General features: G+C 45.2%; 1 protein-coding gene across 3 annotated transcripts in view; it reads left to right on the top strand.

The window, feature by feature from the left end:
- The first annotated feature begins 6517 nt into the window (after window positions 1–6517).
- The window catches only part of map7d1b (MAP7 domain containing 1b), a 36889-nt gene continuing 15963 nt past the window's right edge, over window positions 6518–27443 (top strand). Inside the window, exons 1-7 of one of the 3 annotated variants that reach the window (XM_088010561.1) lie at window positions 6518–7470; window positions 12857–13069; window positions 14989–15057; window positions 16293–16456; window positions 16843–16951; window positions 17437–17541; window positions 25038–25157. In XM_088010561.1, the coding sequence (XP_087866687.1) occupies window positions 7413–7470; window positions 12857–13069; window positions 14989–15057; window positions 16293–16456; window positions 16843–16951; window positions 17437–17541; window positions 25038–25157 (838 nt within the window). In that variant the 5' untranslated portion in view covers window positions 6518–7412. The remainder of the gene's footprint in view (window positions 7471–12856; window positions 13070–14988; window positions 15058–16292; window positions 16457–16842; window positions 16952–17436; window positions 17542–25037; window positions 25158–27443) is intronic. The other 2 variants (XM_088010562.1, XM_088010563.1) reach the window with 2 other exon arrangements.

The raw sequence follows: 27443 nt of genomic DNA on the forward strand, positions 1-27443 counted from the left end.
GTTCCGATACTTCCGGCAGGGGGCGCTCCAGACCACGACAGGGCTCCGGTAGGACTCAAACAGTTACTATGACAACAACTCCATCTTATCTGCAGCTTCACGTTAATTTTTGATGTTTTTCAATGAGATCTGATCAGCGAAGATGCCGATTTAGAAGTTTATTAGTTTTAATTGTTATTTCACTGTGTTCAAAGTTTTATCACCAGCATTTATCCATCAAAGTTTTCCAAACGTTTCTGGTTTTCTTAAATATTTCCTAATGACTTGTGGAGCTGGAGAACAACCAGAAAATGTTTTCTGCTGCATTCAGGAATATTTTCAATCTCCAAGCGGATATGGAGCCAAAAGCAGGGAAAGTTTACCAGAAGGAAAAGATCATGTCAAAGTGAAGTAGCAACACATCTCAGAGCATCAGAAAAACCCGACTCCTCTTCCTTCTTCATCAGATAAACTTAGAGGAAACACTGCCAGAGCTGGAGGTTCATGGAATGTTCTTCAGTCACACTTTCAGGAACATTTCAGCTTCAGAAAAAGGATTAAATTTGATTCAGACATTCAGACTAATTATTAACTTTTTTTTTTTTTTAATAAAATGTATGTTTCAGTTTACTGCAATCCTCGTGTTTTGACAAAGGACTGCCCGAAGCCTCAAACATTCCTACAGCTCCTCCTGCTAGACATAAGTTATAAATTACATTTTCCATCCCTTTATTATCTATTAGTGTGAGAATGAATCAGCTGCTGTGGAAGGTCAGCTGTTTTCTGACTGATGGTCATGTTGCAGCAGCTGCTGGTCCAGGAACAGCTGAGAGGAGAAGCTCTGCCAACTGCTGCAGGGCAGGACGGGATGTGTGCGTGTGTGTGTGTGTGTGTGTGTGTGTGTGTGTGTGTGTGTGTGTGTGTGTGTGTGTGTGTGTGTGTGTGTGTGTGTGTGTGTGTGTGTGTGTGTGTGCACGTGCACGCGCGCATGTCATGTGATTGAGTGGAAACAGACCAAGGCTGTTATGCACAATGAGGCTGGCTTCATTCCACCAGGCAGAGCTGCTTCAGATTTAAAGGCTCGCTGTCTAAGAGATGGTGACATCTAGTGGTCACAGTGAAACATAGCAGCTACGCTTAACGTTGCTAACCTGAGCTCATCCTGCCTTCACTGGTAACCAGCAACCTGAAAATGTTCAGCTGCAAAAAACCCTCAGAAGGTCTGGAAAACTATTGATCATGCAGGAAAAAATTAGATTTTAGTTGAAAAATAAAGTTTACAGGTGCTAAATAAATATTTAGCTGAATAAATATTTAGCTTCCTAGCTAGCTATTTAGCTTGGAGCTAAATATTTAGTTGGTATACTTGATATTTAGCTTGATACTGTAATATCTATAAATAAATGAATGCAGTGAAAATATAATTTGGAATGTTTTTTCACTTCTAACAGACTAAATAACCCAAATTATTGTTAATTTTTGATTGTAACTGCACTCCATAGGACGCTGTATGATATGTGAATCATCATTGCCTCACTCAGATCCAGTTTTTCCTTTTGGTCATTCCCTGCATGCTGCCTGATATGATTCATCTCATCCACATATTTTCCAGTCTTTCTTCCTCTCTGACGTGGCGCTTTCCCTCCAGTACAGCTCCGGCTCCAGACGAGTTTAACAGGGGGGCATCGGCTTATTTTGGGGGAACAAAATGAATCTTCGTAGCTGAACATAGACCACAACATCAGTAGCCTACAGGCAGGGGCGGATCTACTGGGGTGGCATGGGGTGGCAGCTGCCACCCCGACTGAGAGCCTTGCCACCCCTGTTGCCACCCCAGCAACAGGGGCGACTATGAATTCAATAAATAGTTATGGCAAATCGGACATTATAAGATCATGAGTCTCTTTTTTCCGAGAACATTGAATGCAACATGTAAACTGACACCTACTGCTAAGTAGCGTTCCCCCTGTAAAACAGGGGGAACGCTATCTGATGGGTGAAATGTCTCCATCAGATACCGTTTCCCCATTGTAAAACAAGGGGAACACTATCTGATGGGTGATTTTAACATAGGGGGAACGCTATCTGATGGGTGAACTGTGGCCATCAGATACCATTTCCCCACTGTAAAACAAGGGGAACGTTATCTGATGGGTAATATTGAGCATCAAAATGCATTGCCCTGTTTTTATATATATATATATATATATATATATATATATATATATATGCTGCCACCCCTGAAAAATCCTTGCCCTCTTGCCACCCCATAGGTATTTTTCTAGATCCGCCCCTGCCTACAGGCTACTTAACAAGCTTAAGGTTCTGTATTGATATTAGCTAGTCATCTTTTAGCTAACATTTCCTGCATCCAGCAGCTTCACTCACCTCAGTCGGTTAGTTTGGGGGAAAACCGTGAAAAGTTCTTTGCGTTTTGCTGCCGTGATTCTAACACACCTGTAGCTCCGCCCAGCAGCAGCAGGTCTCCTTCACAGGTGGAAACCCAGCGCGAGCGTCTCAGCGCTCATGTTGCGTTTAAAGGCGGCTCGGAAAAACAGGTTACCACATGTTAACAACGGATTAAACAGTTTTAACTGCTGATAAAAGTGACAGAGGACACAGATATGGGAAGTGTGGAAGCCCCTACTGTATCAAATTGATATAGGAATAACAGAGAGTTGGCCATTCTAAGGTAAAAACAACAAGCAGCTTCCAGTCCAGGGGTCACGGCTGTCTCTGTGGGCGGCCATTGTCCCCCAATGCCCACCCATGCCGCCGGGCCTGCTCCAGCAGCTGCTGAAGCACAGAATAGACGCAGGGACAGAGCCGCTCCCAGGCAGGAGAAGAGATGCTTCCTGCTGGAGGGGTGAGTCTGGACATGCATCACTGCTGCTGGAGCGCAACCAGCAATCTGCATCAGTCACTGAAACCAGCAGCATCATAAACAGAACCACGTCTGTCCTCTGCATCAACAAGACCAGCAGCTGCGGAGTTAGTTCATGTTGACAATTCAACAAATGAATATGACAAATGAAACTGAAATCTTGTTGGAAAAACTGCAGCAGTTTGAGGTCAAATGATGAAACCAGCACTGAAATCTGGTTAGGCAGAAATCAGTGTTGTGTTCAAGACCACCTAACCCGAGACTAAGACAAGACCAAGACCAGAGTGTATCGAGACCGAGACAAGACCAAGACTTTTAGGGTCCGAGACCAAGTCAAGACCAAGACCGAGGAAAGTCGAGACCGAGTCAAGACCAAGACCAGCGGCCGTGCTACATGACACAATAAAATGTAAAATATGATCGAAATTGCTTCTCAGAATAATCTGAAAGATCCATATTCCCATAAAAACACCTAGATATTAAATACTTAATACATTTTACCAATATTAAATATTCCATTTCTGTGTTACAATGTGTGATGGTCTCGTGCCATCCCTAAAAACATAACACCCTGGGAATTTGCCCATATTGCTCATATAAGAATCCACCACTGTTGCACCATTAAACATAGCAATTGAGGCAATGCCCTGACGGTAAATAACGCTCAACTATGAACACTGACCAAGGAGCAACAAGCAAGAAGTAACCAAACAGAAGGCGCTCATCGTGACTGTTTTCACTCTCTATCCCAGTACATGAAGCCAGGTAGTCTGACACCATGGCAGACATTACAGCTGCCACTTTGAACAAAAACAAAGAGCAATGTGCATGCTCTGCGTGCTCTTTCGTTTTAGTTATTTGTTAATTTAAATATCAACGTACATAATTAAATAATGATGCAGTGTACACAGAGCATTACTAGAACAAAGAACGGGTGTTCTGTCAGGTCAGATCGTCATACGCTTAGCACGAACTCACGGTGTTCTGTCAGATCAGCATACGTTGTCAGATAGTCGTACGCTTAGCTCAGACATACATACGCTGTCATTACCATATGATTTTATTTAATCAGCAACATAGAATCATGACGTAGATCATCATACACTTGGTTATTAACAGTTGTATGGCATCCAGCTGCAGCCAGACCTGCTTTAAATACACTTTGAAACCACGACAACGCATGTATATCCATCTAGTTATCACATTATGTCATATTATAAACAATTTAATGACTTATTTTCGTCATAACTTGTTGCATATGCTGAACTGACAACTCCACTGACGGTCGGACTTCTTAAGGCGCATGCATGGTACTCACTGCATGTATGCTAGGAACATAGAATCATGACGTAGATCTGTTATTAACAGTTGTATGGCATCCTGACTTAGCGGTTAAGTGAGTTTTACACGGGCCTGTGTTGTAGCTGACTCCAGCTGCAGCCAGACCTGCTTTAAATACACTTTGCAACCATGACAACACATGTATATCTATATAGTTATCATTGAAAACAATTTAATGACTTATTTTCGTCATAACTTGCTGCATATGGTGAACTGACAACTCCTCTGACGGTCGAACATGCGCAAGCATGGTACTCACTGCACGTATGCTATTCTGACAGTGTATGGTAATCTGATAGAACGGCTCTCAGTGAGTGACACTCCAGTCCTATCTAATAAATAAAGAGCCGTGGAGAAGAATCGACTGTTTCTGAATGTCACATCACTATATTCCAGACTTTTGGACATAGCGTTGTCCTATATATGCGACAAGTCAGTCAACATCTCCGCACAATAATTCAGGCAGTGAGTGACTTTTTTTCATCACAAATTCTTATGTGTCTCTGTACAGCTAGCTTTGCTAACATCACGTTAACGTAGCTTACCTTCTTTGAGCTACTTTTCTAAGTGACGAAAATAGTTAGACGTTGTCCCCACCGTCTGTGAAAACGAAGCGCTGCTGAGTTAGCTCTGGCCATCGTTTTTCTTACTATTTATGCAGCGCTATTATATTACTGACGATTAGACAAACATTTTCTGCCGCTGAGAGAAAACCACTGCATGTCCTGGAGCGCCGCGTGCGAGTGAAAGGTGGGGAGGAGGGAGGAGGGAGTAGCGCCGCACGCGAGTGAAAGGTGGGGAGGGGAGGGGGAGGGGGAGAAACACGTAGTTGCTTGGATTTTAATTGGTGCGTTTTGCATCCACTGAAAACAAAGATGTTAACAAATAAACTGGACAGTATGCTGCACGTTTAATGATATTTTCACAGCTGCGGTCTCGACTGGTCTTGAAATAAAATGCCGAGTCCTCAGAGCCCGAGACCGAGACAAGACCGAGACCAAATGCGGTCGAGTCCGAGACGAGACCGAGACCATCAGAAAACGGTCTTAAGACCGGACTCGAGACCAAGACCGATCTCGAGTACCACAACACTGGCAGAAATATTGAATCGATGATGAAACCTGATATTAAAATTATACAAACTGATTTACATGCATCAACCTTAGATTTTCAGCCATGACTGGAATCAATGCTGATTCAACCGTCACCTACATTTGGGTCTACATGATTTTGTATTGAGTCAGAGTTAAGGGATGATAAGTGAATGTTAACACAACGTTTGCTGAACGTCAGGTCCGAACATTCGACGTTCGACTTTCAGACTACGTTCACGGACGTCGTGTGAACATTTGCTTGCTTTCTGGGATTGATTCATGTACATTTGATAATATTAATTAATATTAAAAATGCATCAGAAATGCAAATAAATTATTCAATTAATTAGAAAACAAAAGTTTTATTGGCCAAAAGCCAGTAACTTCATTCATTTAGAGAAAGTTTGAATATTTGATCTGCAGCTAAATAATCCTTCTGACATCAACAGAGTAGAAATGATCTGGTGATTATTTATAGATTAACTGATTAATAACTGGATGCAAAAGTCAAGCTAAGCTTATTTTTATGGAACATTTCAGCAACCAGGCAGTTCAAAGTGCTTTACTTCATAAAACATCACATCTTCATCAAATATGAAACATTTTGCCACCAGAATCGAGCAAATACACATCAAATATGTGCACAATGTTCTTAATAGTAGATGATTACATGTTATTTTTAATATGTTGTTTAACTTTATACACTTTTGTGAATGTTATAATTATTATCTCTACTTTCTGTTTTTGGGCTAATTCTGCTGATTGTTTCTTCGGTCTTGTTGAGTTTCCGGCCTGAAGCCCTGCCGGCCTGCGCGGCTCCTCTCGCCGCTTTCAGCTGCTCTGAATCATCTGGCGGACCGAACCATTCAGGGTCCGAACCGCAGCAGAACCTCCCGGCTCTGGGGCTCGCACTGAGGAGAACCGCCGTCAGGAGAACCGGTTCGGTTCGTCAGAGTTCCTCAGAAGTGACCTGAGGTCCGTTTCGGCCAGAAAACCCGGTTCTGATCTTGTTCCAGTTGGTTCCGTCCATTTGTCCGGCATGAAGGTTTTGGCTGCGATAAGAAAAAAGTCAAGGCAGCGGCAGAGAGACAGCGAGCGGAAATGAGGTCCTCAAGCCTTCAAAATAAAATAAATGGAACAAGCGAAAATTAAAGTCATTCATAAGTTTTGTCTAAACTTAAAACGGAATGAAAATTTTATTTAATTTAGAAAGTACAGTTTGAAGGTCTGGAGAAAATTCCTCAGCATTAACAGGAGAGATCAACGAGCTTCTTATTTATTAAATTATTAACGACTCAGAGAAATATTGTTGTTTGAGGTTTGGATTGGCCTCTTTTTAAACATTTTTATTAGCATTAAAATATTATATTAATTCAAAAAACCGTTCTGTTTCACATCATTATAAAACATGCCAAATGTTTTAAGATTATTAAACTTATTGACTGTTTAACTTTTATTTAGTTTATTTTTTCAATTTTACTTAATCATTAATTAAATTTTTTTTAATTTGATCATATTTTTAAAATTTCTACATTAAATCATTTTTCAGTGGTAAGTAAACTCACAAAATTACATTTTGGGTCATTTTATTGATATTGATTTAATTTAGTCTCATGCTTTTCTATTTTTTATTTTGTTCTACTTTATTATCTACTTTGTTTTACTATTTTATTTTTATTGTATTTAATTCAATTTAGTTTTATGTTATTTTGATTTGCTTAATTAATTATTATTATTATTATTAGTAGTAGTAGTAGCATTTGTTTTATTTTGAAGTGCGTGACCGGAAGTGTGACCTTCCTCTCGGGAACTTGACCTCGGTTTTCAGTCTCTCCCTGAAGATTCCTCAGTGAAGACCTTCACACCGCAGAACCGAACCGAACCTCTGCGTTTCAGAACTCACCTCGCGGTTCCGGTTCGGAAGCCAGATTTGAACACTTTCTGTATTCCCGGCGTTGGTTCTGTTCGGATCCGGGTCTTTCCCCCGAACCGTCCGTGGTTCCGTTCCTTCCTCTACAGCTGGGTGTGTTAGGCAGAACTGGACCGGAGTTCGGCTCGTGTACCGCGCTGGTTCTGAGGAATGAACCCGTCTGGACCCGAACTGGACCGACACCATGGATTATAAAGAGCTGGGGGTTCGTCTGGAGGAGAAGCTGACCCTGACAGAGAAGAGTGAGTAACCAGAACCAGTCCTGGCCCGGTCCGGTCCGCGGCACCGGTCCGGTTATCACGTCCATCACCTGCAGAGAGTCAGCCAATCAGATCAGTCCTTCCAGCTGCAGCTGACTGGAAGCCGCTCAGGCAGTCCGGCTGCTCTGCTGGTTCTGCCCAGGGCGGTTCGGCTGGTCCAGAAGGAAAGTTCTGGTTCTGGTGGTCCAGTTGAGGCAGATGATGGTTGCAGGTTTGGTTCTGATGTTGTGATGAATCTCCAGATGTTTCTGCTGGGTTCTGAGGTGGAACCATCTCTGTGTGGCTCAGAACCTCCTGCTGGTTCTTCTGGATGTGTGAAGGAGGCAGAGGACTGGACCAGCTGCAGAGGAAGGTTCTGTTCTCTGCACCAGAGGTTGGTACCGACGGTACCGTCATGAGCCGGGTCAGAAGCCCGGTTTGAGTGGTTCTGCTGTAGAGGCTGTCCAACGTTTATCTTCTGGGTCGGGTTGGGTCTGACATCTGCTGGGTTCTGGTTCTGGTCCAGCGGTCTCCAACCTGCGGCTCTTTGGTTCTAACTTTGGCTAAAAGTGATAAATAATTATTTATAATAATAATAAAGTTATTTTATGATTCAGTCGGTTTTATTTCTATTGAATGAAAACATTCATTAAATATTATTTTCCCATCAACATTGTAGAAGAAAATGGTTCCATCACTGATCTTTGAAACTCCGGACCCGACTCCGGTTCTGGTTCTGTTGGTCCAGTTGACGACCAGTGGAACCAGCAGTCCCCTGGGATTAGCACTTGGACTAGGACGTTCTCTTCTGACGTTCTCTTCCCAATGGCCCAATGGGCCCAGAGGGCCCATTGGGCCCCCACTGTATGGCCCTGTCCGTCCGCGGGGCCCAGACATTTACACAGACTGGACTCAACTCTGACAATCTGTGTTTATATACAGACAGAGAAAACCTGCAGCACTGAGATCTGGACCAAAAGGCTCCACATCATAACAGCCACCCAACGGTGTACGGACCTCTGGCTGCTCTGGGTCGGGTCGGGTCGGGATCAGGAACCACTGGGTAATGTCTGGACCAGTTTTGACCAAAAATTAAATAAGAATTCTGTACTTGTGCCACATCTGGGCCACATGCAGTATTTCCAGAACCGTGGCGACGTTTTCTTTCCAACGGGCATTGGACCGTTAGCTTCACCTGCAGCGGCGGCCATCTTGGCTCTGGGTGAGGCTGAAAGCTGCCAGACTCAGAGGAAGACGACCAGCAACTCTTCATCGTCTGTCTGTGATTCATGGAGCAGCTGATGTTTACCAGCAGAGGCTCCGCAGCGTCATCTGACCCGGTTTCACTGCTGACTCCCTGCTCTGATCAGAGCCGCCGCCAACCTCTCATCACAAACTGGAGCCTTCAGTTTCTCTGTTCAGTTTTAAACGATCAAAACGTTTCAATAATTTAAAGCAGGAAGTGAAACTCATGTAGTCACTTAAGGGAAGCCCAACGTTCAGGAGTTAACAGAAAATGATCCGTCATGTCCAAGTCAGAGGAAACCTGCTGCACCCAAGCATATGAATGGAAAGTTGAGTGGAAGGAAGAAAATCGGTGAAGAGTGAAGACAGCCAGAATCCACAGCTGCTGAGATTCTGGTTCTGTTCACTTTGGTTTCGATCAGTTCTGAGTTTCTGAGCTGATTCTCGGCTCTCTGGGTTCTACCGGGTCTCTGGTCCAAACTCCACTGGTTCTGATCTGACTGGTTCTCCCTCGGTTCTGATGGATACAACAGACTCAAATGGTCTGGTTCTTCTGGTTCTGGTCCAGACCCAGAGCACCTTTAAGCTCCTCTGTCCTAAACATCTGGACCAGAACCAGAACAGAACCAGACCCAAAACAGAACCAGAACAGAACCAGAACCAGACTGGTACTGCTGTTGGCGGATAGCCGGGTCCGTCAGAAGAACCTGTGTGAATCTGAACCCGGTCCAGTTGTGCTCAGCTGGACCAGGTTTGAGTTTGAATGGTTTTAGAATCTGAAGAGTTCAGGAAGTGATGTCACTATGAGGTCATGGAAAACAGGAAGTGAAACTCAAGATGGACGTCTTGATTTCCTCCTTTTTCCCTTTGGCCTCCTTCGGCTGGCGGTTGCCGTGGTGACCAGGGAAACAGGAAGTGAACTGTAAAGGAATCAGTTCTGGCCCTGGTCTGGTTTGGTCTGGCTAATCTCTAACTAACTACCTACTTTCAGTTCAGAAGCAGATTTTTGTTTTCAGCTGAACCCGGCGGATCCGAAACGTTTGGATCAAACTTCAGTCAGAACCAGAGTCTGGACTTTGTTTTCCTCTGAGATCAGGAAAGGTTCTGGTCGGGTTCTGTCCGGATGCGTGTTGTCTGCTTCTCCTCGGTTCTGCTGGCTGTGAGGAGGAGCATGTGGGCCGTGCTGCGACACAGACTGCAGCGTTGTGCTGAAGGAATGTGCTTCCTGTGCCGGGCGCCCCGCTGTCCCGCTGCGCTTCCGGCCCTGAAGGAGGCGGAGGAGGAGCGGGGGTCAGCCGGGCTCCAGGGGGTTTTCCAGGACAAATCCTGGGATTTCAGGAGAAATCCAGGTTTCTCCAGGTCTTCCTGTGTTGTCATCCTGCAGCAGCAGCTGGTCTGTGGTGTGTGTGAGGCGTCGGCTGCTCAGAAACATGCCACAGATTCCTGACCCAGATCCAACATGTCCGCACAGCAGCCGGAATGTTTTCCTCTCAGAACCCTGAAAACGGGCCGGTCCGCTTCACTGAAACTCAGAACCCTTTCTGCTTTTAATGACCTGAAAATAATCTGATCCCAGTTTAGATCATAATAAATCTTCTGCTGGACAGAAAGTGAAGTCTGAGCAGCTCTGAGCTGATTGGCTCTGTAAACAGACTTCCTGCTGCAGACGCTCTGCGGTCGGGTCGCCGCCCTGCGGAGCCTCGACTGCAGCCAGAACCTTTTATGGGCCACATTCTCTCCAGCTAATAATATCCTGCAGCAGGCGGCGGAGCTTTCTGGGAAATGGAGGCGTCATGAATGGCAGCATCATGTGATGCTGCAGCCTGGAGGCCGTTAGCATCAGGCGGCATCAGACATCTGAAATATCTTCCATCCTCATTCATTGTTAACTCTGGACTCTGCAGAGGCTCCAGCAGCTGCAGCTTCCAGGAGGTTCATGAACCGGACCAGATCCAGAATTGATCAGAGGATCTGGACCTGGAGCATCTCTAAACTGAAACTCAGTTCCTCCCAGAACGGCCAGAAGGTCTTCATATTCCTCCTGCTGAAAACCAGAACCGCAGCCAGACATTCATTTACTGATACGTTATCCTGAGGATTAATCAGTCGCAAAATACATTCTGCAGTTTTTTTATTTAACCACGAAAACCTTTCTTGAGAAAAATTTGGAATCTTCAGTTAACTCTGCGGCTAGCTCTGTGGCTAGCTCTGCGGCTAGCTCTGCGGCTAGCTCTGTGGCTAACTCTGTGGCTAACTCTGCGGCTAACTCTGCAGCTAACTCTGTGGCTAGCTCTGCGGCTAGCTCTGCGGCTAACTCTGTGGCTAACTCTGTGGCTAACTCTGCAGCTAACTCTGCGGCTAGCTCTGCGGCTAACTCTGCGGCTAACTCTGCAGCTAACTTTGTGGCTAGCTCTGTGGCTAACTGTGGCTAGCTCTGTGGCTAACTGTGGCTAGCTCTGTGGCTAACTCTGCGGCTAGCTCTGCGGCTAACTCTGCGGCTAACTCTGCAGCTAACTCTGTGGCTAGCTCTGTGGCTAACTGTGGCTAGCTCTGTGGCTAACTGTGGCTAACTCTGCGGCTAACTCTGCAGCTAACTCTGTGGCTAGCTCTGTGGCTAACTGTGGCTAGCTCTGTGGCTAACTGTGGCTAGCTCTGTGGCTAACTGTGGCTAGCTCTGTGGCTAGCCTGCTTGCTCCCTGCAGCAGCTTTTCCAAATTGAAACTGAATCTGCAGGAAGGACTCAGCAGGCTGCCATGTTATTTAGTTTTATTTGACCGTAATAAATTACACATGTTGCACCAAGTTTTAAATCCAAGACATTAAACTTGTTAATTTGTTTATAGTAACTTCAGAAGTTAAAATTTGCCACAAAATGTAAATTAAACCATTTTGTTTGTTTGCTGTTCCTGTAAGATTAAAATCAACAAACATAACGTCAGGCTGATGGAAGCTAACTACAAATGATGCTAATGTTAGCATGCTACGCACAAAGCCTTGGAATGATGACGCGTCTGGTGTCGACGTGTGTTGATGGAGCCCAGATGAAAATGTGCTTAGGGCCCCAAAAAGGCTTGGACCGGCCCTGCTGCAGAAATCAGCAGATTGCCAGGAGCGGCTGACAAACCGAGCCACAGACCCCATCAGAACCACATCAGAACCCCATCGGAACCCCATCAGAACCACATCAGAACCCCATCGGAACCCCATCAGAACCCCATCAGAACCACATCGGAACCACATCGGAACCACATCAGAACCACATCAGAACCCCATCGGAACCCCATTAGAACCACATCGGAACCACATCGGAACCACATCAGAACCACATCGGAACCACATCGGAACCCCATCAGAACCACATCGGAACCCCATCAGAACCACATCAGAACCACATCGGAACCACATCAGAACCACATCGGAACCACATCGGAACCACATCGGAACCCCATCAGAACCACATCGGAACCACATCGGAACCCCATTAGAACCACATCGGAACCACATCGGAACCCCATCAGAACCACATCGGAACCCCATCAGAACCACATCAGAACCACATCGGAACCACATCAGAACCACATCGGAACCACATCGGAACCCCATCAGAACCCCATCGGAACCCCATTAGAAACCCATCGGAACCCCATCGGAACCCCATCGGAACCCCATCGGAACCCCATCGGAACCACATCGGAACCCCATCGGAACCCCATCGGAACCACATCGGAACCCCATCGGAACCACATCAAAACCCCAGAACCCCATCAGAACCCCATCAGAACCCCATCAGAACCACATCGGAACCACATCGGAACCCCATCAGAACCCCATCGGAACCACATCGGAACCACATCAAAACCCCAGAACCCCATCAGAACCCCATCAGAACCCCATCGGAACCACATCAGAACCCCATCAAAACCCCAGAACCCCATCGGAACCACATCAGAACCCCATCAAAACCCCAGAACCCCATCAGAACCCCATCAGAACCAGACCCCATCGATCCTCAGAGTGTTTTCGTTCCTCTGCAGGTTCTTCAGCTGCAGCTATTAAGGATTTAAATGCACCAACCCTGCAGTCTGGTCTCCTCTGCTTTCAGCGCATGTCAAGTTTGACCTCTGACCTGTCTTCTGTCCTGCAGCCCTGCCTCTGCTGTCAGACTCTCCGTCCCTCCAGAACAGAGACCAGAACCCAGAGAAAGACCTGCTGACCCCGGACGACTCGGCCGTGTCAGATCTGTCCCCTAAAACAGACTCCAGGACGGAGACGCCGTCCAGGACGGAGACCTCCCTGAAGATGGACGGCAGACCTCTGGCCCCGGCCTCCAGCAGCTGCAGCCCGCAACCCAAGAAAGGTACGACGAGGGGGCGCACACACACACACACACACACACACACACACACACACACACACACACACACACACACACACACACACACACACACACACACACACACAGACATGCGTGAGCCTCAGTTTACATAAACACATTAGTTCTGCTCTCATCCACATTTCTATATCTTGTGAAAATGACTTCCTTTTGTTTCCTTTTTAATTCCATTACATTTTGACTTTATCTCCTCATTTAACTTGTTCCATAATTTTACGCCATGAACTGAAATACAAAACCTGGTTCTTGTTATTTAATTCATTAATTGACCACTTGCTTCCATCATCACAATATTTGTTGGTATTTCTTATAAAAACAATAACGGTGATGATCAAACTCTTTCAGGCTACAGACTCTGAACATCCGTGTTACCATGGAAACAACATCTTTATCTGCTGTTAGAGTCAGGAGATGTTTTCATACTGAGACCTGCTTTGCACAGCGGCTACCGGGTCAAACCAGGGTTCATAATGAGCCAAAATAAAAACTTGAACTGGACCACTAAATATTAGTTTTAATTTTTTTAAATTTTTTGATGGTTTCTGACATTTATTGGATGTTTTTCTGACATTTTCAGGGCGTTTAGCTGCAGATAGCAGTGGCGTGTCAGAAGAAGGTTAAGCCACTTTAATCAGCAGAACCGTCTGATCCGCTCTCAGCTGCTGCAGCGCTCCTCAGCTGGGTTTCCTGCTGCAGGCGGACTGGGACCAGTCTGGTCCTCCCAGTACCTGCTGGTCTGTCAGCCGGTCGTACTCCTGGTTCCTGAGCGACTCGTTCTTCGCGGCTGGATGTGGAGACGAGGAGGCGATCTGTGTGGGACGCTCTCTGCAAGGTGGAGGGAGGGAGGGATGCAGGTTGCCATGGAGACAGAGCAGAGAAGTGCTGCAGGGAGCTCTGATTGGTCGATAATGTTGGCACACATGTACAGGATGCGCAGAAGAGAAGAGAGACCCAGGTCTCTACCTCCACAGATCTGCTGAGTGGGTCCTGGTTCTGGTTCTGAACAAAAGCATTTATTTATCCCAGAGGGAAATGAAATGCTGTCGTCTGGATGGTGATGCTGTTGGCAGGAAGGCTCTCCACTAGCAGTCAGTGTTGCAGTGTATGTGAAGAGGCCTCTGACTGAGGACTGTTGCTGCCTCACATGCTAGCAGCTCAGCATCCAGGCAGCAAAGACGATATTCCACAGTAACTTCCTGGATGAGTGGATCTGCTGATCCGCCTCATTTGCTTTTGCTGTTGCTGTTTAAATCTGTCTGCTTAGAAGGATGTTGGAGTAGGAGACATTTTGTTCCTCTGAACGATGTAATACTGCCGCTGGGTGTTTGTTTGGACTGGAAGCTCATCCAGTTTGTTTTCCAAAGATCTGCTGCTCATCATGATGGATGGAAGAGAATCCTCCTGGTCATCTCTGGGATTTGGGGTCATAGGTCAGGTGTTATTGGAGTTTTTGAGATGATAATCAGCTGAAAACACCTTGTTGCCATGGCTACGTATCAGGGCTGTTCATCCAGTTCATCCAGACCCAGAGGGAATAATTATCTAAACCAGGGGTGTCCTAAGTGGGTCCTGGAGGCCCGGCATCCTGCACGTTTTAGTTCTGTTCCTGGTGGTAACAATGTTCCTCTTAGGCCTTTTAACGAGCCGTGATTTGATCCAGGTGCGTTAAACCAGGGAGAGAACGAAAACATGCAGGATGCCGGGCCTCCAGGACCCACTTTGGGCTCCACTGACCAGAGAATGATGAACGTCTGGAGACAGAACCAGCCTGCTGCCACCAGGCGGCGCTGTTCTGGATCATTTCAGCTCCAGATGGAGGCTGTTTTCCTTCACCTGCTCACTTCTAAGATTTTTAATTCGTCTTTTTATTGTTTTCCTTTCAGACTCCATGAACTCAGAGCAGCGGCAGAAACTGGCCAAGGAGCGCAGAGAGGAGCGCGCTCGCTACATCGGTAAGAACCGCCCCATCGCAGTAACCATGGTAACCACAGTAACCCCAACTCTCTGGTGCATGAAGCCGGGTTCAGTCAGGAACTTACTTCAGTTTCTAACGTTTGTCGTTGTTTCCCTGCTGTCAGAGCAACAGACCCAGCTGCAAGGTAAGCTGCTACGCTAGCATCCAACCGTCCATCCATCCAACCGTCCATCCATCCAACCGTCCATCCATTCCTCCTCCCCCTCTGCTTCCCTCTTGTTTCTGTTTACAGTTCACTAAGTCTGACTCCAGCAGCAGCCAATCAGATCACAGTAAACTGAGGCCTTCAGCCAGACCAGATTGATTATTGATTGGTTAGCAGCTGCTCTGGGGTCCGCCCCCTGACCTGATTGGCTGCTCTGGGGTCCGCCCCCTCACCTGATTGGCTTTCGTTCAGTCTGCAGTGGAACCTGACCTCTGTAACAGTTTCATGTTGAATATTTCAAAATGAGGCAGTGAAGGCCTGACATCACTGGAACAGCAGATCAGTAATCAATTAATCACAATTAGTCAATTATTGAAATAATCATCAACTCATTTAGAAATAAATTACGCGCCAACAGGAGTAAACAGTTCTTACTTTTTACTGAAAGGTCATCATGATGACCTTCAGATCAGCAATGAAGCCAAAACTGAACAAAAACATGAACATTTAAATTAAGATGAAAACAAACATCTTTATCTGAAAATCTGTTTTACCCAGAATTCCTCTAGTGGCAGTTTTATCTTCACCTGAATAAATCTATTGGTCACCTTTTTCTGTCCATTTATTTATCAGTTGACCAATAATTAATCAGCCATTCACTGTATTGATGTTAGAATGACTTTTTTAAATAAAATGAAATAAAGAAGGCAGATTGTTTTAGTGCAGAAACGGCATCAGGCTGCAGCGTTAATGTTTCCTGTCAGTTACAACATGTTTTATTCTGAAAGGTCCACATTTAGAAGCCACTTCCTGGCCTCTGTGTGTTCAGCTTTAATCAGCAGCTGGATGAATTTATGACATCAGCTGCAGCTGATGATGGTTATCAGTGAATCATGGTTTTAGTTCTGATTCTGCTGAGTCTGAAAAATTCTGCAGAATTTCCCTAAAAATGTAGAAACCAAACCAGATCATTTTAATGTGGAGGATGACAGGCGATCAGCTGGGATCAGACCCTCAGGTGACTTCCTGTTTGTCATGGGCGGTGTGTCTGTGTGCCGACGCTGCAGCCGCCAAGAAGGCCCAGTGGCTGGAGAAGGAGGAGAAGGCGCGGCGGCTGAGGGAGAGCCAGCTGGAGGAGCGGCGCAGGAGGCTGGAGGAGCAGCGGCTGAAGGCGGAGAAACGCCGCGCGCTGCTGGAGGAGAAGCAGCGGCAGAAACTGGAGAAGAACAAGGTGGAAGCTAACGGCTCAGCAGGATTCACTCCCCAATAACCACTTAACAATTTCAACAAAATCAGCAACACTCTCAATTCAGAACCTTTCAACAGATAAATTATTGAATCAAAGCTCATCAGAACTCGATAAACATGTTTATAGATTTGATCTGTTCTTCAGATTGGAGCAAATTTCATCTTTCCAGAGTTTCTCTGATCATTCATGGAGCTTTTTTAGACGGTCACATTAGCATTAGCTGCTACATGCTTAGCATTCAGCTGCTATTTTAGGCTAGCATAGCTTTGCTGATAGGCTAACTTCTTTTAGCACAACTTAAACACAACAAAAACTAACAAAAGGTTTAAACTGGCTGGCACATTAAACTGGGCTGCTGGTTTCCATAGGAACGATATGAGGCAGCCATCAAGAGGTCGACGAAGAAGACGTGGGCGGAGATCCGGCAGCAGCGTTGGTCCTGGGCCGGCGGCCTCAACCAGACGTCCCGCAGAGAAAGTGAGTCTCAGAAACCCGACATCCTGCCGGTAACCTGACGCCTGGCGCTGCGGCCGATGCTGATGCTGCGGCCGATGCTGATGCTGCGGCCGATGCAACGCCAGGAAATGGCGCATCATGAGGGCGGCGTCCCAGGTGCTGGTGGCCCACAGAGTTATTTCTCCTGCTAACTCTTAGAATCCCAGAATGCTTTTGGGCATCAGCTGGTTGAGTTTGAGTCCATCAGAGAGCAGAGAAACTGACCTTCACCAGCTGCTGTCTCTCAGAGACGAATTCAGATTCTGAAATTGGTGAAATCAGGTTTTTATTCCCAACAACCCCAAACTTTCCCAAACTTTCCTCTAACTTCCATCCCAGCTTCCACAGCAGAGTCCAGATTGGCTGAAACACGGCTGGGGGTATCCGGACCCCGGCTGGAGGTGGGCCGGGTGTTCTGGCCCCGCCCCATGTGATCAGCTGTCTGTGTTGCGTTCTCTCCGGTGCAGGCAGATGCTCGGCCTCCACGGTCAACCTGCCCCGACAGGCGGAGCCTGTCATTAACAACAGGCTGTCCAAGTCCTCTGCCACCCTGTGGAACTCCCCCAACAGAAGTAAGGACGAGCCGACGTCAGCATCCACCAGGCCTTCCTCCTCTCCTCCTCCTCATCCCCACCCTGACCCGGTCTCAGTGCTCGCTGTCGTCTGTGGTGGCCTGCCTGCCTGCCTGTGCTTGGTGACTGGTCATTTACCACCTGCTCCCTCCTGCTGTCACGCTCTCGGTCTTGTGTGCATCGTGGGTTTTACTTTGAGTTGGTGGTTTGTCTTGATTTGAGTCCTTTGCATTTTTGATCACCTCTACATCTTTATTGGTGCGTCTGTCTCATGGGTTTATGAGCTCACATCCTGCTTTTCACTGAGCGCTCTGTGCTGATGGTGCTGGGTGGTGTTCAGTGTTTAAGATGGTAGATATCATAATATGTTCCTGTTAGTTGAGTTCAACTAACAGAGCGTCATGTTGTTTTATGAAACCTTTCCGTTATATTAAAGTTGATAACTCGTATATTCTCCACTGTTCTCTGAGCAGTGGATCATTTGCTCAAAGCAAGTTTTACCATTTAAAGAGCTGTGAACTTTTTAACGGAATCACTTTGAAAACAACAAGCTGGTTTTTTCTGAGGTTTTATGGCTCTGGAGTTCTTTAAAGTAATGCTAATTGTTGTGGTATTTTTAACCACAACAAAGTTAAAAATATCTTATATTGGCCATGTTTCTCATTCAGTTACACACTTCATATGAAATGCGATATAATTTGGAATTAAAACAAGAAACTTGGCTTTTGGAGGTTCCTTCTGGCTCTAACTAGAAAAAAACATTTTGAGCCAAAAGCCTTTTTTAGCATGCTAAAGTAGTAGCAGGCTAAGTGGATACAATTCAGCCTTTGGCTCAAATAAATGTTTTGAGGTTTAAAGAGCTCAGATTAAAGTATTTTAGAGTTAACAGTTTCACCAAATCACTTTTAAAAACAGGAGCCCTGCATTTGAGTTTTCGTGGCTCTGCTACAACTGGAGCAAATGAAAGCACGCCATCTTTAACATGGCAACATGTTTATTTCAAACCACTGTTGTAACGAAGTTAAACATATTTAATATGGGGCATGGTGTGATTAGGGTCAAAACAAGAGAGCTGCCTGTTGTAAGTCAGCTGCTAGAAACAACCAGCTTTGAGCTACTGCAGCATGCTAACAGGCTAGCTCTGAAAGCTATGAGCTGAATGTAAGGATAATACAGTGATTCTTGAGAATAGGGACAAAAAGGTCCTATGGATAAAGCACAAAATTTGAATAAAATATACACAAAATATATTTTTATCAAATATCTGACTAAACTAACCTGGGTCATGTGAGCACAACAATATATGTTTTCCTGGTATTTGCTGAATATTTTTTATTTTAAACATTGTAGTAGGTGGATGATGCCTGTAAAATCCTCGTCCGGGAGCAGAACTCAATACATTATAATAGTTTAGAACAATTAAAGGAATACTAAGATAATATATTATGACTATTAAGTATAAGTATTCATTTAATAATTATAAAAGTATCAATAAATTGAATTAAAAATTAAAATAATTTTTAGATATTTTCCAACTCCATTGAAATTTGTCCCTAGTTTTGTCAACACCTTGAGACATGAAAAAAAAATGTAAAAAAAAAAAAAAAAAACAGGCATTATTGGGGGGGCACCAGAACTTCTGAGGACCCCATGAAGGACTGGTCTATGCATAGACATAATATAAGCATAGACGCCTCATGGACCGCTCCGGCGCAGGAAATACGGCGGCCATCTTGGAGCGGTATACCCTCCTACTTTGCTCAACCAAAACAGCAGAAGATGCCTCAGCACTGAGGGATATTGTTGTTCTGATCGATGGATTATTGATGTGAGGGCTCCACAGACAACATTTCACAAGTAAGATGGACATATTATTGTGTATATATTGTGATTAGAATATTACTTTACTGTATTTATGTCCACCGGCGAGATACCAGCTAATATTAGCTACAGTGCTTGGTGTAATACGGGTTCAGCCCCGCTATGAAGGCTAACTGAGATTCTGTACATCTAAAAAAATTAATTATTCTCTAACATTGACTTAGATTAACTGACACAAGGGCCTATATTAGAAATGAAACAATATAACACATATTATAAAACTTATGTGTTATAACATTCACCGGCAAAGTTTACACAGGTGGTAAAGACTATTATTTATATTCTTTCACTCTGTCAAAGTAAGATACATCCTAAATCTTCTGCTTTTGTTTTGAAAGTTTCCTAAAGACACGATGTGAGGAAGACGAGGGAGAAATCTATAAAGAGAGACGGATTCACTGCAGGATGAATCTCATTGGATTTTGGACTCGTCGGCTGAAACACATATATATATATATATATATATATATATATATATATATATATATATATATATATATATATATATATTCAGTATTAATCATTATTTATTTGTGCCATTATTAATCTTTATTTATTAGTGTTTGCATAGTTATATAAATATATATTGCTATTACTAAATAATGTATTAAATTATGAACGGCTGTGTGCTTTGTAATATGCTCTTCATACATCGATATCAGAATATTCCATTCCTATTCTATTGTTATAGCCACTAAGCATATTTAAATATAATGAACTATGTATTAAAAACATACTTAAAAAATACAATTGTTTATAAATGTAGCTTTGATAGATGTTTCAATATGGTTTACAGTAACAAAAAGTGTGTTATGATCGATTAAATGCGCTGATACGTCATTGTGCTGCTAAACACATAACGCTGAGTGGAGTGGTGGACCGCTCCAAGATGGCCGCCCTAAATCTCGTCAGCGACAATAGGCGAGAGCGGTCCATGAGGGTCTATCCTTATATTATGTCTCTGATAATAACGGCAGATTGTTTTAGCCGGTCCGACATTAGCGGCGTCTCCACAACTTCTCCTTCCGCTTCTCGTAACACGGAACGTCCGGTTACATTTCAAAATAAGAGCATCAACATAACTCACCAGTAGTTTTACCAGTAGCGATTTTCAGACGTTTGTAAGTAGGGAGGGCTAAATGTTTATACCTTAATAAAATCCGTTTTGGTTACTGAAATAATGTGAAACTAACATAAGTAGTAAAAAACAAATTAAAAAAATAATGTTATGCTGGAACTAACCAATCAGTGTTTGCTGCAGAATCGTTCACTTTGAGTCTGCAGATAAACTTCATCTCAATACAGCTGCAGCAGAACTACAAACACATGAAAGCACAGAGCCGTTAGTTCTGGAGATAATCGGACAGTTCCTGCTCTTTTTAGGTGGATGGATGATGGATGGATGATGGATGGATGGATGATGGATGGATGGATGGATGGATGATGGATGGATGATGGATGGATGATGGATGGATGATTGATGGATGGATGGATGATGGATGGATGGATGATGGATGGATGATGGATGGATGGATGGATGAATGATGGATGAATGATGGATGGATGATGGATGGATGGATGATGGATGGATGATGGATGGATGATGGATGGATGGATGATTGATGGATGGATGGATGGATGGATGATGGATGGATGGATGATGGATGGATGATGGATTGATGAATGGATGGAGGATGGATGGATGGATGGATGATGGATGAATGATGGATGGATGATGGATCGATGATGGATGGATGGATGATGGATTGATGGATGGATGGATGATGGATGGATGATGGATGGATGATGGATTGATGAATGGATGGAGGATGGATGGATGGATGGATGATGGATGAATGATGGATGGATGATGGATGGATGATGGATGGATGGATGATGGATGGATGGATGGATGAATGATGGATGATGGATGATGGATGGATGATGGATTGATGATGGATGGATGGATGATGGATGGATGGATGATGGATGATGGATGGATGGATGATGGATGGATGATGGATGATGGATGATGGATGGATGATGGATGGATGAATGATGGATGGATGATGGATGGATGATGGATGGATGGATGGATGGATGATGGATGGATGGATGATGGATGGATGGATGATGGATGGATGATGGATGGATGGATGATGGATGGATGGATGATGGATGGATGATGGATGGATGATGGATGGATGGATGATGGATGGATGATGGATTGATGGATGGATGATGGATGGATGGATGATGGATGGATGGATGATGGATGGATGGATGATGGATGATGGATGGATGATGGATGGATGGATGATGGATGGATGATGGTTGGATGGATGATGAATGGATGGATGATGGATGGATGGATGGATGGATGATGGATTGATGGATGGATGGATGATGGATTGATGGATGGATGGATGATGGATGGATGGATGATGGATGGATGATGGATGGATGGATGATGGATGGATGATGGATGATGGATGGATGGATGATGGATGGATGATGAATGGTTGGATGATGGATGGATGATGGATGGATGGATGATGGATGGATGATGGATGGATGATGGATGGATGGATAATGGATGGATGGATGATGGATGGATGGATGATGAATGGATGGATGATGGATGGATGATGAATGGATGGATGATGGATGGATGATGGATGGATGGATGATGGATGGATGATGGATGGATGATGAATGGATGATGAATGGATGGATGATGGATGGATGGATGATGAATGGATGGATGATGGATGGATGATGGATGGATGATGGATGGATGGATGATGGATGGATGGATGGATGATGGATGGATGATGGATGGATGGATGATGGATGGATGATGAATGGATGGATGATGGATGGATGATGGATGGATGGATGATGGATGGATGATGGATGGATGGATGGATGATGGATGGATGGATGATGGATGGATGGATGATGGATGGATGGATGATGGATGGATGATGGATGGATGATGGTTGGATGGATGATGAATGGATGGATGATGGATGGATGATGGATTGATGGATGGATGGATGATGGATGGATGGATGATGGATGGATGATGGATGGATGGATGATGGATGGATGATGGATGGATGGATGATGGATGGATGATGGATGGATGGATGATGGATGGATGGATGGATGATGAATGGATGGATGATGGATGGATGATGGATGGATGGATGATGGATGGATGATGGATGGATGATGGTTGGATGGATGATGAATGGATGGATGATGGATGGATGATGGATGGATGGATGATGGATGGATGATGGATGGATGATGGATGGATGGATGATGGATGGATGGATGATGAATGGATGGATGATGGATGGATGATGGATGGATGGGTGATGGATGGATGATGAATGGATGGATGATGGATGGATGATGGATGGATGGATGATGGATGGATGATGGATGGATGATGAATGGATGATGAATGGATGGATGATGGATGGATGATGGATGGATGGATGGATGATGGATGGATGATGGATGGATGGATGATGGATGGATGATGGATGGATGATGGATGGATGGATGATGGATGGATGTGGTTAGCTGCGGAACGATAAACAGTCGGTCAGCAGCTCAGCCTCGTCCTGCTGCATCGTGAGAGGAAGAGGAGGAGGAGGGAAATGTCTGTATCCTAGCAACAGGAGGTAGTGAGGTTATCGGTTATGGAACCTGATGTAGAGCAGACTGTCGTCTTGCTGAAGCGGCTGGTTGGCTCTGGCTCCTTCTGTCTCTGAGTGTGTTTAAAGGTGTGTGTCACATCCTGAAGCTGCAGAGAAGAAAATAGTCTCACTAATTATCTTCCTATGGCCCTAGTTGTGTTTAATTAAGCTGCTGCTGCTGCTGCTGATGATGTAAAAATTTCTGACCATGTTTCTGATCCACAGACAGGAAACAGCCGTCCATCAGCGCCGTTCTGTTTCCTGTTGCTCTGGAATCAGAAAAAACAAGTAAAACTTCAAGTAAAGATTAGAACAGCTGTGATATATTCAGTGATCATTAATCTGCCTCAGCTGCTCAAGCTTGAAAACCAACAAGCAAAAACAAACAGACCTCCTTTTACCTAAATACTAATTACCTGAAAGGAAACAATAGCATCAAAAGTCTGCCTGTTTCTCAGGCTTAAAGGAAAACTTAAAGGAAAACAAGCCAGACTCAGAACCCGGCTTGGTTCTGGATTCTGGTTCTGGTCTCGTCTGACGCTGGGCTTCAGGCGTCTGAAGTCACCAACTCCTAGGATGGAGGGAAATCTGATCCTGAACTGAGGTGCTAAGAGGAAAAACTGGAATATTGAACAACTCTTCACAAAAACACAGCAAAGCTCAGAGCGGGGTGCCCAACGTGCGGCTGGGGGGCCGTTTGTGGCCCGTTGATGCAGACGGACTCCTTACTTTCATTTAGTAAAAATAGAAAACATGTTGGTCAGCACATTTCTTCTCATTCATTCACCATGTTTTTACCTTCATCTGCTGTAAATAAAACCACAAACATCCAGCTGTTTTCACCCAAAGTTGCCTGAAATTTACAATATTTTGCTGAATCAACGTTTTGGCCCTCATGGCTGAAGGTTTGGAAACGAACACAAACAATGCTGCTGATTCTGGGGGAGCGGTCGTCATGGGAACTGATGCACCAACCAGAAGCAATGTAACATAGGAACCAATGAAAAATTGATTCTTGAGTAAGATCCTTGGTTCTAAGAGACATCTTGAAGGAACCAGAAGAAGGGCAGTTCATTGGAGGTGAAAGGTCAAATCTGAGGTGTGTGTGCACTTCAGATCTGTCCCAGATCCAGCTGTAAATGTTCTGGTCTCTTCTGGAAGCTAATTCTCCGATTCCTGGCTGGACCAGTCAGTGGTGGGTACTGCTTACTAAGAAGTAGCTATGCTAACACAGTATTTAGCAAACGCTAATGCTAAATTGCTAACTTCAATTCAGATTATATCTGCCCCCGAAACAACCCTGGATCAGCAGTTTAGTTTTGACGTGATGAATACAAACGTCAAACTGCTTCTTAACCAGAACTTCATCTGAGGTGTCAAACTTTAACTGAAAGTTTATAAAACTGCAAAGTAATTTAGACATTTAGAGTTTATCCAGATAAACTAATTTAGGAGAACCAAGGCGCTAAACGTGGTCAAAGAGACGGCATGAAGAAACCAGCTCAGGTGTAAAGTTTCCTGATTTCTTGGATTGTTGGGATGATTGTGAAGGGATGAATGTGTGGAAGCTGTAGACTGACAGCAGAGGTCCATCACCAACCTCATCATCCTGCTCAGTGGTTCATGTGTTCATGGATTTATAACACATGAAGGCAGCAGAAGCACATCAGCAGTGTGTGTGTGTGTGTGTGTGTTTCTCTGTGTGTGTGTGTGTGTGTGTGTGTGTGTTTCTCTGTCGGCGTGTGTGTGTGTGTTTCTCTGTCGGCGTGTGTGTGTGTGTTTCTCTGTGTGTGTGTGTGTGTGTGTGTGTTTCTCTGTGTGTGTGTGTGTTTCTCTGTGTGTGTGTGTGTGTGTGTGTTTCTCTGTCTGTGAACAGTCAGTGACGGCGCCCTCTTGTGTCAGCCCGCAGCCTGCGCCTCAGCCCGTGGGAGAGCCGCATCGTGGAGCGGCTCATGACGCCAACGCTCTCCTTCCTGGCCCGCAGCCGCAGCGCCGCCACGCTGCTGAACAGGAGCGACTCCGGTGAGTGGCAAGACGACGGGGTTCTGGTTCTGGTTCTGGTTCTGGTTGTAAGACCTGCCGATTATTCCTGTTCACATCAGAAAAGTAGATTTTAAACTAGAAATATTTCACAGTTTGGACTCATTTTAGACAGAGGAAGAGCTGGGAGTGTGTGTGTCTGTGTGTGTCAGTGTGTGTGTCTGTGTGTGTCAGTGTGTGTCAGTGTGTGTGTCAGTGTGTGTCAGTGTGTGTGTCTGTGTGTGTCAGTGTGTGTGTCAGTGTGTGTCAGTGTGTGTGTCTGTGTGTGTCAGTGTGTGTGTCAGTGTGTGTGTCTGTGTGTGTCAGTGTGTGTGTCTGTGTGTGTGTCAGTGTGTGTGTCAGTGTGTGTCAGTGTGTGTGTCTGTGTGTGTCAGTGTGTGTGTCAGTGTGTGTGTCTGTGTGTGTCAGTGTGTGTGTCTGTGTGTGTCAGTGTGTGTGTCAGTGTGTGTCAGTGTGTGTGTCTGTGTGTGTCAGTGTGTGTGTCAGTGTGTGTGTCTGTGTGTGTCAGTGTGTGTGTCTGTGTGTGTGTCAGTGTGTGTGTCAGTGTGTGTGTCTGTGTGTGTGTCTGTGTGTGTCAGTGTGTGTGTCTGTGTGTGTGTCTGTGTGTGTGTCAGTGTGTGTGTCTGTGTGTGTGTCTGTGTGTGTGTCTGTGTGTGTCAGTGTGTGTGTCAGTGTGTGTGTCAGTGTGTGTGTCTGTGTGTGTCAGTGTGTGTGTCTGTGTGTGTCAGTGTGTGTGTCAGTGTGTGTGTCTGTGTGTGTCAGTGTGTGTGTCTGTGTGTGTCAGTGTGTGTGTCAGTGTGTGTGTCTGTGTGTGTCAGTGTGTGTGTCTGTGTGTGTCAGTGTGTGTGTCAGTGTGTGTGTCTGTGTGTGTCAGTGTGTGTGTCAGTGTATGTGTCTGTGTGTGTCAGTGTGTGTGTCAGTGTGTGTGTCAGTGTGTGTCAGTGTGTGTGTCTGTGTGTGTGTCTGTGTGTGTGTCTGTGTGTGTCAGTGTGTGTGTCAGTGTGTGTCTCAGTGTGTGTGTCAGTGTGTGTGTCAGTGTGTGTGTCAGTGTGTGTCAGTGTGTGTGTCTGTGTGTGTGTCTGTGTGTGTGTCAGTGTGTGTGTCAGTGTGTGTGTCAGTGTGTGTCAGTGTGTGTGTCAGTGTGTGTGTCAGTGTGTGTCTCAGTGTGTGTGTCAGTGTGTGTCTCAGTGTGTGTGTCAGTGTGTGTGTCAGTGTGTGTCTCAGTGTGTGTGTCAGTGTGTGTGTCAGTGTGTGTGTCAGTGTGTGTCAGTGTGTGTGTCTGTGTGTGTGTCTGTGTGTGTGTCAGTGTGTGTGTCAGTGTGTGTGTCAGTGTGTGTCAGTGTGTGTGTCAGTGTGTGTGTCAGTGTGTGTCTCAGTGTGTGTGTCAGTGTGTGTGTCAATGTGTGTGTCAGTGTGTGTGTCAGTGTGTGTCTCAGTGTGTGTGTCAGTGTGTGTGTCAGTGTGTGTGTCAGTGTGTGTGTCTGTGTGTGTCAGTGTGTGTGTCTGTGTGTGTCAGTGTGTGTGTCTGTGTGTATCAGTGTGTGTGTCAGTGTGTGTCAGTGTGTGTGTCTGTGTGTGTGTCAGTGTGTGTGTCAGTGTGTGTCAGTGTGTGTGTCAGTGTGTGTGTCAGTGTGTGTGTCAGTGTGTGTGTCAGTGTGTGTCAGTGTGTGTCTGTGTGTGTGTCAGTGTGTGTCAGTGTGTGTGTCAGTGTGTGTGTCAGTGTGTGTCTCAGTGTGTGTGTCAGTGTGTGTCTCAGTGTGTGTGTCAGTGTGTGTGTCAGTGTGTGTGTCAATGTGTGTGTCAGTGTGTGTGTCAGTGTGTGTCAGTGTGTGTGTCTGTGTGTGTCAGTGTGTGTGTCAGTGTGTGTGTCTGTGTGTGTGTCAGTGTGTGTGTCAGTGTGTGTGTCAGTGTGTGTCAGTGTGTGTGTCAGTGTGTGTGTCAGTGTGTGTGTCAGTGTGTGTCAGTGTGTGTCTGTGTGTGTGTCTGTGTGTGTGTCAGTGTGTGTGTCAGTGTGTGTGTCAGTGTGTGTCAGTGTGTGTGTCAGTGTGTGTGTCAGTGTGTGTCTCAGTGTGTGTGTCAGTGTGTGTCTCAGTGTGTGTGTCAGTATGTGTGTCAGTGTGTGTGTCAGTGTGTGTGTCAGTGTGTCAGTGTGTGTGTCAGTGTGTGTGTCTGTGTGTGTCAGTGTGTGTGTCAGTGTGTGTGTCTGTGTGTGTGTCAGTGTGTGTGTCTCAGTGTGTGTCAGTGTGTGTGTCAGTGTGTCTCAGTGTG

This window comes from Poecilia mexicana, unplaced genomic scaffold (genome assembly GCF_051168715.1).
Source record: "Poecilia mexicana isolate PSO_F unplaced genomic scaffold, ASM5116871v1 scaffold_11, whole genome shotgun sequence".
NCBI lineage: Eukaryota > Metazoa > Chordata > Actinopteri > Cyprinodontiformes > Poeciliidae > Poecilia > Poecilia mexicana.